Below are 13,610 nucleotides of genomic sequence, written 5' to 3'. Positions count from 1 at the left end.
TAACCTTAACTGCAGCAGCAGTAAAATCACCAAGCAAATGCAGGGGTTTTAAAGTCAATAGATTTAAAACAGTTAGCTGTGCACTATAGAGAAGAAGACATGCCTTCTCATTTTACTCACCTTGCCAACTTTCTGATTGTGCTAAATTACATGTTTTTTAGAGATGAGCGAAACCTCGAGCATGCTCGAGTCGATCCGAACCCGAACTTTCGCATTTGATTAGCGGTGGCTGCTGAACTTGGATAAAGCCCTAAGGCTATGTGGAAAACATGGATATAGTCATTGGCTGTATCCATGTTTTTCAGACAACCTTAGAGCTTTATCCAAGTTCAGCAGCCACCACTAATCAAATGCCGAACATTCGGGTTCGGATCGACTCGAACCCAAACCCAGTTCGCTCATCACTAATGTTTTTGCATAGAGTGACATCAATTATGAGAGGACCTTTGCTCAATCAGTATAGGTCTGTAGAGGTTGCCGATTACCAGTCATTGCTTTAGCGGTGAGCATATCCCAGTTGTTCTGTCTGTAGGTGCCTCTTTGCTAACGTTCCTCCCCTATGCAAGGTCCTTCCACATGTGCCATAGATGTTTGGCGTATACCAACACAGTTTACCAATACCTACCCCCACTCAAGAGCCTAAAACAATGCTCTCTCTATGGCATTCTGCAGGCCAGGAAGAAATCTGTTCATGCCAATTCCATGGGCCACGAGCCTCCTATTGTCTTCTTCCAACTGTTTGTGTCGAATGACTATTCCACCTTTGGTCTCACAAAACCGGCAATGAAACTGTTTGTCTCTTCGACCAAACTTTGATCAAATCTGCAAAAACTCTTTGCTATATTTAATCAGATAATGGAAATAAGTTTTGCGAGCCTGACTGAACAGAGGTTGTTGCCACCTGCATGAATAACTTTAATATTAAAATGCTTGGTGACATCTTTCATCTTCCACCTGCAACTTAACAAGGATCCAAAAAGTCATCTGTGTACATGTGGTGATGTTAAAACTCCCCCCTTTATTGGCACAAGGAAGCCAGCCGGACCAAGCATTACCATTGCTAGCTCAGGTTGCTGTTGTCATTGAAGATCGAATCAATGGTGGAAGACCAGCTGCCACAGAACTCTTGTGGGTGAAGCTTCCTGAAACAGTGCCACTGAAAATTAGTAAAGGAATCAGCAAAACTATTAAATTCACCAGGAAAATCTTTGAGCATCTGAGCACCAGGTGTCGCAACAAAGTGCAGACATGAGGTAATCAACTGCAAAACCCACACTCTGGTTTTTGAAGCCTATTCTTTTGTTGACCATATGCTTGGCCCACAGCACAACGGTTACTTCAGTTGTATAGCAAGGCCGGGGTCTGAATCCTGCTCATCTCCTATAGAAGCAATGGCACGAGTAGCCGCAGACACCCGCCGGGCTGGAGTAACACAGGGAGCACTTCTCTCTGGATCCATTCCTGCAGCCACAGCATGAAGTCCTTACCGCCCACCATTAGGCAGGTTACAATTAACTGCTTCCTAATGCATTGTCTAACTAAATGGACCTTTTTTACATATGATATACATAAGCCCGCCTAACTAAAGAACTTCCCCAACCTAAACCCACCTACCAATGTGACTTGGCTCACAGAGATGGCCAAGATTGCTGGTTTACACTTAAGGAGCCAGATCCCCAGCATCTGCAGCACCAGCTTCCTTGTTATATTGCTGGGGGTCTAGAAATGGTTCATGTTAGTAAGTAGTGTTCTAGAGTGACTCTGGATTTGTAGCCAATATACATAAGGTACAGCGAGGATATTACCTGACGACCTGGTTTACTCACTGGCTGCTGTTTATTGCATTGTTGTTTATTCCTCCTGACTGCTGATTTGTCCTTAGAAGCTCTCCTAATACCAACTAGGCTACATGACCATTTTATGACTATGCCTGGTCTTCAAGTATTCCCTGCTAGTTTTAGTCTGAAGGTAGTCATGGAGAATCAGACTCTAGTACGAGGGTGTCAAAATCAAAACCACAGTGGGGCAATATTAAAAACCTGGTCAAAGTCACGGCCCAACTTTATTGAAAAGACATGTACAACTGAGGACAATTTTTTCTTCTCATCAAATAAAATGACCAGATACAACCTTTTCATGTGAAGATTAAAGCGACTCTGTACCCACAATCTGACCCCCCAAACCGCTTGTACCTTCGGATAGCTGCTTTTAATCCAAGATCTGTCCTGGGGTCCGTTTGGCAGGTGATGCAGTTATTGTCATAAAAAATTACTTTTAAAATTGCAGCTTCGTGCCCTATAGGCGTATCTTTGCCCTAACTTTGCACCACCCCCTCCGTCCCTCCCCCCCACCCTCTTCATCATTAGGAATGCCACTGAAACATTTTCTCAATGCTGAACATTGCACAGGTGTCTTAATGATCCAGCCCATGTGCTGTGGTAACACAGGTGGTGAATAATAGGCAATCTGCCTGGAGCATTCCTAATGATGAGGAGGGTGGGGAGGAGGGACGGAGAGGGTGGAGCAAAGTTAGGGCACAGATACGCCCGTAAGGCACGGAGCTGCAATTTTAAAAGTAATGTTTTATAACAATAACTGCATTACCTACCAAATGGACCGCAGGACAGATCTTGGATTAAAAGCAGCTATCTAAAGATACAAGCGATTTGGGAGGTCAGATTATGGGTACAGAGTTGCGTTAAAAGGGTAATCCAGTCTTAGAAAAACATGGCCATTTTCTTCCAGAAAGAGCACCTTTTCTGTCTTTCGTTTGGGTGTGGTTTTCCAGCTCAGTTCCATTGAAGTGAAAAGTGTGGAACTGTAATACCACACACAACCTGAAGACAGGGGAGGTGCTGTTTTTGCAAATTTATAATCATGCATTGCTAAGTGGGTCTCAGACAATAAAAACCTTACTGTTGCTCTTGGCAGACAATTGGTAAAAGATAGGCAGGTACGAAGAGAAGCAAAACTAGTGTTCTTAGTTCGCAGTTGCTATCGTGTGGAAAGTATAGGTAAGTAGAAGGTAGGGTGATGAAAAAAAACTAAGTGGCATTGCCAGCAGCAGGGAGAAGAAACGGCTCCTGGCACTGTGTAAAGGTAGTGTGTGGTGTTCCCAGCGATGTGTGAGAGCGGCATGTGGTGTTCCTGGTGCTGTATAATAGGAAACACATTACCAGCATATATGGCTGGACTTACAAGAAGAGTAACTTCCAGCAATATCACTGCAAGACTCTTGTTCCACAACAGTGAATAATGATTTAAGGCTTTTGGATGTGAATAAATACTGTAATTTACATCCATATACACCAAATGTGTACCCCTAAGTAACTGGTGCAGAGTTTTACACCCCTGTTCTGATATCATTATGGCAAAAGAAGACAACAGGCAATTGTACGAAAAAGGTTTGCTATTCAGCAAAAACTCAGATTATTTGACCTAGTGACCTTTTGCAGAACTATTGCATATTGTACCTTTATAATGAAATCACATGCTAAATAAGAAAAAGAAACGGAAATATCAAGCATTCTGAAGAAATCTTCAGTGTAATGAGAATATATTTCCAAATATTATGTACAGTCATGGCCAAAAGTTTTGAGAATGATACAAATATTAATTTTTACAAAGTCTACTGTTTCAGCTTTTAAAATGGCAATTTGCATATTCTCCAGAATGTTATAAAGAGTGATTAGCTTAACAGCAATTACTTGCAAAGTCAATATTTGCCTAGAAAATGAACTTTATCCCCCAAAACACATTTCAACATCATTGCAGCCCTGCCTTAAAAGGACCAGCTAACATCGTTTCAGTGATTGCTCCATTAACACAGGTATGGGTGTTGATGAGGACATGGCTGGAGATCAATCTGTCATGATTAAGTAAGAATGACACCACTGGACACTTTAAAAGGCTGGTGCTTGGCATCATTGTTTCTCTTCTGTTAACCATAGTTATCTGTAAAGAAACATGTGCAGTCATCATTGCACTGCACAAAAATGGCTTAACAGGGAAGAGTATCGCAGCTAGAAAGATTGCACCCAGTCAACAATCTATCGCATCATCAAGAACTTCAAGGAAAGGGGTTCCATTGTTGCCAAAAAGGCTCCAGGGCGCCCAAGAAAGAACAGCAAGCGCCAGGATCGTCTCTTAAAAGTGTTTCAGCTGCGGGATCGGGCTACCAGCAGTGCAGAGCTTGCTCAGGAATGGCAACAGGCAGGTGTGAGTGCATCTGCATGCACTTTGAGGCGGAGACTCTTGGAGAATGGCCTAGTCTCAATGAGGGCAGCAAAGAAGCCACTTCAGAAAAAACATCAAGGACAGACTGAAATTCTGCAACAGGTGCAGGGAGTGGACTGCTGAGGACTGGGGTAAAGTCAATTTATCTGCTGAATCCCCTTTCCAATTGTTTGGTACATCTGGAAAACAGCTTATTCGGAGAAGATGAGGTGAGCGCTACCACCAGTCTTGTCTCATGCCAACTGAAAACCATCCTGAAACCATTCATGTGTCGGGTTGCTTCTCTGCCAAGGGAATCGGCTCTCTCACAGTCTTGCCTAAAAACACAGCCATGAATAAAGAATGGTACCAGAATGTCCTCCAAGAGCAACTTCTCCCAACCGTCCAAGAGCAGTTTGGCAATCAACAATGCCTTTTCCAGCATGATGGAGCACCTTGCCATATAGCAAAGGTGATAACTAAATAAAACAGAGATTTTGGGTCCATGGCCTGGAAACTCCCCAGATCTTAATCCCATTGAGAACTTGTGGTCAATCATCAAGAGACGGGTGGACAAACAAAATTCTGACAAAATGCAAGCATTGATTGTGCAAGAATGGACTGCTATCAGTCAGGATTTAGTCCAGAAGTTGATTGAGAGCATGCCAGGGAGAATTGCAGAGATCCTAAAGAAGAAGGGTCAACACTGCAAATATTGACTTGCTGCATTAACTCATTCTGTCAATATAAGCTTTTGTTACTCATAATATGATTGCAATTTTATTTCTGTATGTGATAAAAACATCTGACAAACGCACATAAAAACCAGAGGGCAGCAGATCATGTGAAAATATAATATTTGTGTCATTCTCAAAACTTTTGGCCATGACTGTACTGTTCACTAAATGATTGCTTTTTGTTAAAGGACAACTCCGGCGGGACCCCCCCAAAAAAAAAAAACACAGACACACACAGACACCATACTCACCATCCCTCCGGTGACGATCGCCACTCCATTCGCCCGCCGTCCGCCTCACCGTCACCTGCGTCCGCCGTCCAGCGATGTCTCCTTCTTCCGGGTCCATGAGAGAGAAAAGGCTGCCAGCCCGCTTGCGCACCGGCAGCCTTTTCATTGGCTGGAGCGCATCACATGGCTTCCAGCAAGCTCAGCCAATCAGGGCTGAGCAAGCTGGAAGCCATGTGATGCGCTCCAGCCAATGAAAAGGCTGCTGGTGCGCATGTGCACCAGCAGCCTTTTCTCTCCCATTCACTCTCAATGAAGACGCCGAGGAGGAAGAAGACCCGGACCGCCCCCAGCTCTGACATCACCCGACACCAGAGAAGAGGACCGTGACGACCGTAATAGGTAATGTATGTATTCTTTAACTTCCGGGGTGGGGGGTCGGGGGTCGGAAAGTGGGGGAAGGGGGCCAGACCGGGTATTTAACCACATTACAAAGTTATATAACTTTGTAATGTGTGTTAAATAAGCCAAAAAAATTTTTCGCCGGAGTTGTCCTTTAATTTCTAAATAAGTTATAGCTTCACATGTACTGCATCGCAGCGGATTTTCTGCTGCGTATCTGCAGCAGATTTGACAGTGCGGATTTAATGCTATGTTCATTCATTTAGTCAAATCTGCGTTACGGTACATGTGAAGTTACCCTAAAAGTGTGGACTGTGAACAGTTAAAAATCTATGAGGTAGTCCATACTGCTGCTTCTTAGGGTGTACTATAGAGATATAAGGGAGCAAGATTCTCACATGTGTGGGTGTTGTGTATGGTGGACATTATAGAAGTTTGTCTCCATCTACTAACCCAGAGACAACTAATAACAGACTGACCCTGCAAAGGTAAAAAACTGGTGAAAAATACCATAAAGAAGTAATTTATTGGCTAGAAATATGCTACTTATAATGTAAAAACACAACAAAGTACACAAAACAACAGATGCACTTTAAAGGGGAGCTCTGGCCAAAATAATAAATTGACTGTCCCCTCACAGGCTCACTGACCACCTCTGGAACTCATTTTCTGCGAGGTTCCAGTGTTGTCACGACCCGGGGGAAAGTACCTGTTCCGGCTGATGGATTGTCCTTTCAGGGATAATGGGCGGACATATGCAAATTGTTACTTTATACCCTGAGTAAACAATTATACATTCAGAACTGCCAGTGTATAATAGCAAAGATATTATTCCAACTTACATACAACTGTTTCTGAGCTATTATCCATCTTCAGGATTTAGATACCATAGCTCTATGAACATAACTAGCATGCTACTACGTCTGAAGGAAAACTCCTAAAATTGGAATCATTACATTTTATGGATTTGTTGTACATTTAGAAAGCCAGCCTTAGATTTAGGCCTGCAGATATATGTGCAGTTTCCCATTTATAATATGAATAAATGTATCATGAGGCAGATAAATACTCTGCTATAATATGCTTGGGTGTGGTATTTGCTTGTCACACTGCTAAAGGGTATTGTCAATGCAAGGGTTTTAATTTCTGCTGTGTCTTTACCACACTCTGTCACATGTATGGAAGTAAGATCATTTGGTCACATGCATGATTTTATGGATTTTATGTGCTAATTACTTTGTGAAACTTAAACTTATCCAAGTGATTCTGTAATTATTTTCTCATGATAAAATGTTCTTCTTGTTAGTAGTAAACTGTGGTCGATACAATAACCCTTTTTTCGTGAAAAACTCCAAAGTGTAATAAAAAAAATAAATAAATTCACATTTACAATACAGTGGTGCCTTGGATTACGAGCATAATTCGTTCCGGGACCATGCTTGTAATCCAAATCCACTCTAAAACCAAAGCAAATATTCCCATAAGATGACTATTGGTTCCACACCCCAAATATAATAATTTATTATTCTAAATAACATGTAACACTAATGAAAAAAACATTCAGAAATAGCAGAATATGTGACATTATAAGTTACTGAACAGTAATGGAGAGCATGGGAAACACAAGGGCTGACAGACTGCAGGGAGCATGAAGGAATGAGCAGGACATATGTGAGCACAGTATAGCAGCACTCTGTCCGGGGAGGGAGGGGTTACAGCTATGAAGAGATTACCTCCACAGTCCTGTCCTCTGATGCAAGCCCCAGCCTGAAGTGGATCTGCCATGGTTTGGAAGGTGAGGGAGACTTCCTGGGTCAGAGTACAGTGCTGTATCCCTCTCCCACTCGCGTTTCTACCCAGTTCAGGGAGATCTTAAACCAAGTCTGAATTTTGAAAAACTGTGAGCTCTTAATCCAAGTTACTCTTAAACCAAGTTATTCTTAAACCAAGGTACCACTGTATATCTACCTTATGTGAATATTATTTGGTAAAGATACTTTTTTAGTGGTATAGGGCTTAGAAGTTTAGCTGCAAATTTTCACGTACAGTAACAGCGGCAACAATTGGGTACTGTAACAGGAGATACGATCAAGCGTTAGACACTTTTGAGACTTTTTCTCTCAGTCTAAAAAATGGTCTCATTAATAAAAGGGGTATGGTTTAATGTGCAACTTCATGAGAAAACCCCTAATTACTTTGTACATAGTGAGACATCTATAGAGTTGTAATAAAATTTGTGTAAGTGTTTCTGGGTTTTAATTGGCACACAGGAAATAAAGAGGCAATGCAATGCCTTACAGTACGCCAGAGGGTTTCCCTAACTTGCATAATGTGAAAAAGTGAAATTCTGAAAGTCATAAAATTAAAATTGTGGTGGTAATATTGGCTGCTGTACAGATTACCACGTTAAGACCCTATTACACTAAATGATTATCAGCCTTACTTGGCCGATTACCAGCCGATAATGGTTTAGTGTAATAGCACATGTTGAAAGGCCATGGTTTGTGCAGTGGTTAGTTCATATTGTAGTTAGGTGACTATTTTATTAGATTTTATTAGCAGGGCATAACAAGCACAAGAACCAAATTAAGTCAAAGCCAAAGCAGGATAGGTTGGTGGAGCTTAGCCAAAACTTCAGAATTTAGCTATATAAAGCTTGAATGGCATGTCATTAGGTACTATGGTATATTCATATACCATAAAAAAGGGAAACTGTGATGTGCTTTCCCTTTATGTCCTAACTTGAGCAATCAGGATATTGATGAGGACCTGGAAAGTGTCTGCTCTATTTTAGACATGACAGATTGAGAAATGTGTGAGGAAGTTCCACAGCGCATGCAGGATGTATATATGTATGTTTATCCACACCAAGTATTCTTATTATTTCATCTCACTCAGACTCTAGTATTTATATTCACAAGGACACGCACCATTCAAGGAATTTTTATTCTGAGTTTTCTATCTTCTATAAGAGACAATTTGATAGCAAAGGTAAGAGCACATTTACTGAATATTATTTTCAAAGCTTATGCTTTATCTGGAGAGTTTATATCATATAATATAATACCACAATAAGCAAATATTGGTAACCTCTATATATGTAATAATACATTGAAATGTTATTTTTCTTATATATTCTATTCTGGTGAGTATTATTATCCTATCCAAACTCTGCTTGAGGAAGGCTCTGTAACCACTGTAGTATGTAATAATATACAGCTTTTTTGTGTAACAAAAAAACTACAACTCTACAACATAGAGTATCATTTAAATAACACAGGCAATTTTTTCTTTTTGTTTTCTCTGCGACTTGAGCCACTTTAATGATTAGCATTAACCCTTTGAGGACCAGGCCCAAAATGACCCAGTGGACCGCGCAAATTTTGATCATTGCGCTTCCGTTTTTCCCTCCTCCCCTTCTAACAGCTCCAGCACAGTTTTCTATCTAGAAGGCAATGTAAGGGCTTATTTGTTACAGGAAGAGTTGTACTGTGTAATGGCGTCTTTCATTTTACGATAACATGTATGATGGAATTCCAAATATATTATTTATGAAGATATAAATAGGTGAAATCGTAAAAAAGAATGCAATATGGTAACGTTTGGGGGGTTCCTGTGTCTACGTAATGCACTATATGGTAAAAGCGACATGACACTATTACTCTATAGGTCAGCCCGAACACAACCATATGCAGGTTACACAGATTCTCTAATGTTATATATATTTTTTTTTATTAAATCCTTTTTTTTTGGCAATTAGTTAATAATATAATGGCCCTATTGTGACGCTTATAACGATTTTATTTTTTCCCCTATGGGGCTGTATGGGGCGTCATTTTTTCCGCCATGGTCTCTAGTTTTTATTAATACCATATTTGTGAAGATCGGACTTTTGATCACTTTTTATGAATTTTTTTATATATATAATGTAACATAAAATCGGTAATCCGCGCACTTTTTCCCCTCTTTTCGTCTACGCCATTCTCCGTTTGCAATGACGCTTGTTATACTTTAATAGATCGGACAATTACGCACGCTACGGTATATTATATGTTTATTTATTTATTTTTATATTTTTCATTTATATAATGGGAAAGGGGGGTGATTTCAACTTTTATTGGGGGAGGGGTTTTGGGGTAGTGTATTAGTGATTTTAACTTTTTTTTTTTACACATTTGAAGTCCCTTTGGGGGACTTTTACATTCAATACTTTGATTTCTACACTGACCATTGCTATGCCATAGGCATAGCATTGATCAGTGTTATCGGTGATCTGCTCATTGAGCCTGCAGTGCAGCAGATCACCGATCGGACCGCACGGAAGAAGGTGAGAGACCTCCGGCGGTCCGTTTTACCGATCGGGACCCCCGCAGTCACACTGCATGGGTCCCGATCGGTAAGTGACAGGGGACTCCCCCTGTCACTTACACTTAAACGCCACGGCGTTTAAGGGGTTAATGACACGCGGCAGCGCGATCGCTGCAGCATGTCATTACCGGTGAGGTCCCGGCTGCTGATTGCAGCCGACACCCACCTGCTATGAAGCGCGCTCCGCTCCGGAGCGCGCTTCATAGCCGGAGAAACACCCAGGACGTAGAGTTACGTCCAGGGTCGTCTGGTGACAGACTTCCATGACGTAACTCTACGTCCTGGGTAGTCTAGGGGTTAATATTACCAGATGAAAGTTGTTTATCAGGCATAACAATTGCATTTGAGACTGATGGACATTACCAATACAGTATAATTCAAAGAGTTTGTAAATGACTGATAATCTGGTAAATAAAATTATTATTTATACCAATACAAACATCACCATGCTGTATTGCCATATTGCAGAATCTGTTTCCCATTGACTTTTCTATATACAGTGGTACCTCAGTTCTCAAACTGCTCTGTTCTCAAACTGCTTGGAACTCAAACTGTATTTTCAAGAAAAGTTTGCTTTGGTTCTCAAACTCTGCTCGGTTCTCAAAAACTTTTCGGGCGCCCAGTCTTAAAGTACTCGGTATCTGAACATTTTTGCGAGTGTGGATGGTGGGTAGTATGTGGTGAGTTTAGCACTGGTGAGGGTTCACATACAGTACAATACTCTTTCAGCTGCTGAAGTGCATATATAGTACAGTAGTAGTACAGTCAGCGCACCACCATCTCCCATCCGTTACAGTGCTGGGATGGGGGCACTATACAGTAAAGGATGAGTGAGGAGTTAGTGACTACTGTACTATAATTGCTGGTTTTGTTGAACATTTCTTGTAAATAATGCACTGTACAGTATAGTACCATTCTGCAGCCTGTTCGAGTTAACTAATGACCATCTCGATGATCCAGAGGAGGCATGGGAGAGATCTATGTGGTTAGATCACATAGATAGAACCTTTTGGAATTAACTCCACTCGCCTTGTTTGGTGGAAGAGAAAAGGTAAGTACAACCCCAAGAACACACTCCCAACCGTTAGGCATGGGGGTGAAAACATCATACTTTGGGGGTGCTTTTCTGGATGTATTGAAGGGAGGATGGATGGGGCCATGTTTTTGCAAGATTTTGTCTGGCGGCTTCCTTCCCTCAATAAGAGCATTGAAGATGGGTTTTGGCTGGGTCTTCCAGCATGACAATGACCTGAAACACACGGTCAGGGCAACTAAGGAGTGGCTTTTCAAGCATTTTAAGGTCCTGCAGTGGCCTAGCCAGTCTCCAGACCTGAACCCAATAGAAGCTACAACTCAATGTTGCCCAATTACAGCCCCAAAACCTCAAAGATCTGGAGAAGATCTGTATGGAGGGGTGAGCCAAAATCCCTGCTGCAGCATATGGAAACTTGGTAAAGAACAATAGGAAACTTCTGACCACTGTAATTGCAAACAAAGGTTTCTGTACTAAATATGAGGTTCTGTTTTTCTATTGTATCAAGTACTTATTTAATCCAATGAAATGCAAAATAATTATTTAAAAATTAATCAATGTGATTTTCTGGATTCTTTTTGTCTCTCACAGTGTACCTACCATAAAACTTACAAACCCCTCTATTCTTTGGAGGTGGCAAAGCTTGTAAAATCAGCAGTGTATCTATAAAAGTATTAAAAAAAAATAAAGAAAAAACTATTTTAACTTGATCCACATTTGAAAGTGTATGATTTATATTAATCTTTGTCAGGGCTGCGGCGGCGTCCCATGCTCCAGGCCGCCGCCGCACCCCCTCTCTGTCACTTGCAGCCACTGGGGACCCGGCTGCTTCGGCCCCCGGCGGCGTCTCACCTCGCCCCGTTCCCGTCGCTGACTGTTGCGCGCGCCGCCCGTCACAGATTTAAAGGGCCAGTACGCCCTTGATTGGTCCATGTGCACAATCACTCCCTATAAATCCCAGCATGCCCTGTCCCTCGTGTTGGAGCCTCCACATGCTTCCCATAGCGTTTTGGCCCAGCTCCCTGTTGTTCCTGTCCGCCGCCCTTGTTCCTGTCCGTTGCCTCTGCCACCTGCGGTTAAGCCTAAGACCACCATCTGCACAGTCACATGCCTACTACTCCTGCTACACCTTGCGCGCCGTCACTAGCAAACCAAACCGGGGGTAGCGACCTGGGGGTCGCCTGCCGCAGCAAGCCCATCACTCTGGTGAAAACCAGCGGCCCCGTAGACTCCGCTCCCTGGTGCGGTTTATGCCATCGCTGGTGACCGTACAGAGGATCCACGACTCCCTTCGTTACAATCTTGGTATAACGCCTCTCTAAACAGAAAAGCAGCACTATGACTCCGGTTTATTTTGGTTTTCCCATGTTGAAGTGATACAAGTATACACAGCAACATGCTTTAAAACACTTATATGCACTCGTATGCAAAAGAATATTGTTACTAGGGTGAATAAGCTACTATTTGATCCAGCAGTTTTGTTTTGTTTTTTTACAGGAAGATGTGGTTTCCATTCATCTTGTTTGGAACATATTTATTAGAAATATCAGGATTTAATGTTTACCGGCAGAAAACTGGAGGTAAAGTGTTCTGATCAATGCTCATGTGTTACTAATAACAGTAACATTGTGTCTGTCTAAATCAATATTATGACTATATTATCTTTAAAACGATTTTGTGCTGTTTTTGTGCCTACTATTAAAAAGTTTTCCCATTAACTAATGATACAAGATGCCAGCTCACAGCTTCACACTCCGAAGCATCCGTGATCTACAGAGCTCATGAATGCCACTTAAGCAATCGACAGCTAAGCCATCAGTTTGGGTCTCAAATGGTATTACTGCACTTTGGCTCACCTCTAGTGTGTATTTCAATGGTGGAAACCTCTTTTCCCCCCTGCTGAATGGAGCTGCAGTCTAACATGTGTGCAGTCACTTGATTTGACTTCATGGGACAAGGTGATAAGAGGTTTTTTTTGTGGGAAAAACTAAACAAAGAGTTGTCTGGTGTATATTAGGAGAGTATACGCTTTAAGTGTACCTGTCAACATGGCCACTTCCAGATCAGAGGGGGATTCCTCTCTTGATCCGAAAATTCAAGGCCTCCATGGATACGATCACACATAAGACTGTAATGCATGCGACCCCTATTGCATCAGAATAGGGGTCGCATGCATTACTGTTTCACACGTGCTCGTATGAATGAAGACCCAAACTTTCGGACAAAGACCGTAATCCGGCAGCGACCATGCTGACAGGTACACTTTAGAGATATTGGGGAAAAAATAAAATACATGTATAAGCTCCATAGCAGAAGTGCTACAGGCCCAATGCAGAAGTATTAGATATTGTACAGTAACCATACCCTATAAGGTAATGAAACTACTATGACACTTAAAGTGAATGAACACTATTTTTGTTAAACTAAGTCAGTCCTTAAAAGGGTATTCTCATCTCAACTAACATGGTTAAACTTGTAGGGCATGGAACATTTAAGATACCTCATTGTCTTGGTTACCGACCACCACTCTGCTCTAAAAGCAATGGTCTACACTATTGGAGGAATTTATCTAGACTGGCATACCCACATGGTGGCCTTACATGACTCCATGCCCCACGCTAAGAGGAG

At 41.9% G+C, this 13,610-nt stretch overlaps 2 protein-coding genes across 7 annotated transcripts in view; one reads left to right on the top strand and one right to left on the bottom strand.

Moving 5' to 3' along the window:
• RPL31 (ribosomal protein L31) overlaps nt 1-13,610 on the bottom strand; it is a 384,238-nt gene that overhangs the window by 14,907 nt on the left and 355,721 nt on the right. The gene's annotated exons all lie outside the window — the stretch shown is intronic.
• The window catches only part of IL1R2 (interleukin 1 receptor type 2), a 36,824-nt gene that overhangs the window by 6,192 nt on the left and 17,022 nt on the right, over nt 1-13,610 (top strand). For 4 of the 6 annotated variants that reach the window (XM_069970959.1, XM_069970958.1, XM_069970962.1 and 1 more), the window contains one exon: nt 12,480-12,562. In XM_069970959.1, the coding sequence (XP_069827060.1) occupies nt 12,480-12,562 (83 nt within the window). Of the gene's footprint in view, nt 1-8,479; nt 8,573-12,479; nt 12,563-13,610 lie in introns of those variants that run through there. The other 2 variants (XM_069970961.1, XM_069970960.1) reach the window with 2 other exon arrangements.

This window comes from Dendropsophus ebraccatus, chromosome 5 (genome assembly GCF_027789765.1).
Source record: "Dendropsophus ebraccatus isolate aDenEbr1 chromosome 5, aDenEbr1.pat, whole genome shotgun sequence".
NCBI lineage: Eukaryota > Metazoa > Chordata > Amphibia > Anura > Hylidae > Dendropsophus > Dendropsophus ebraccatus.
This window is presented reverse-complemented; position numbering and strand designations above follow the sequence as displayed.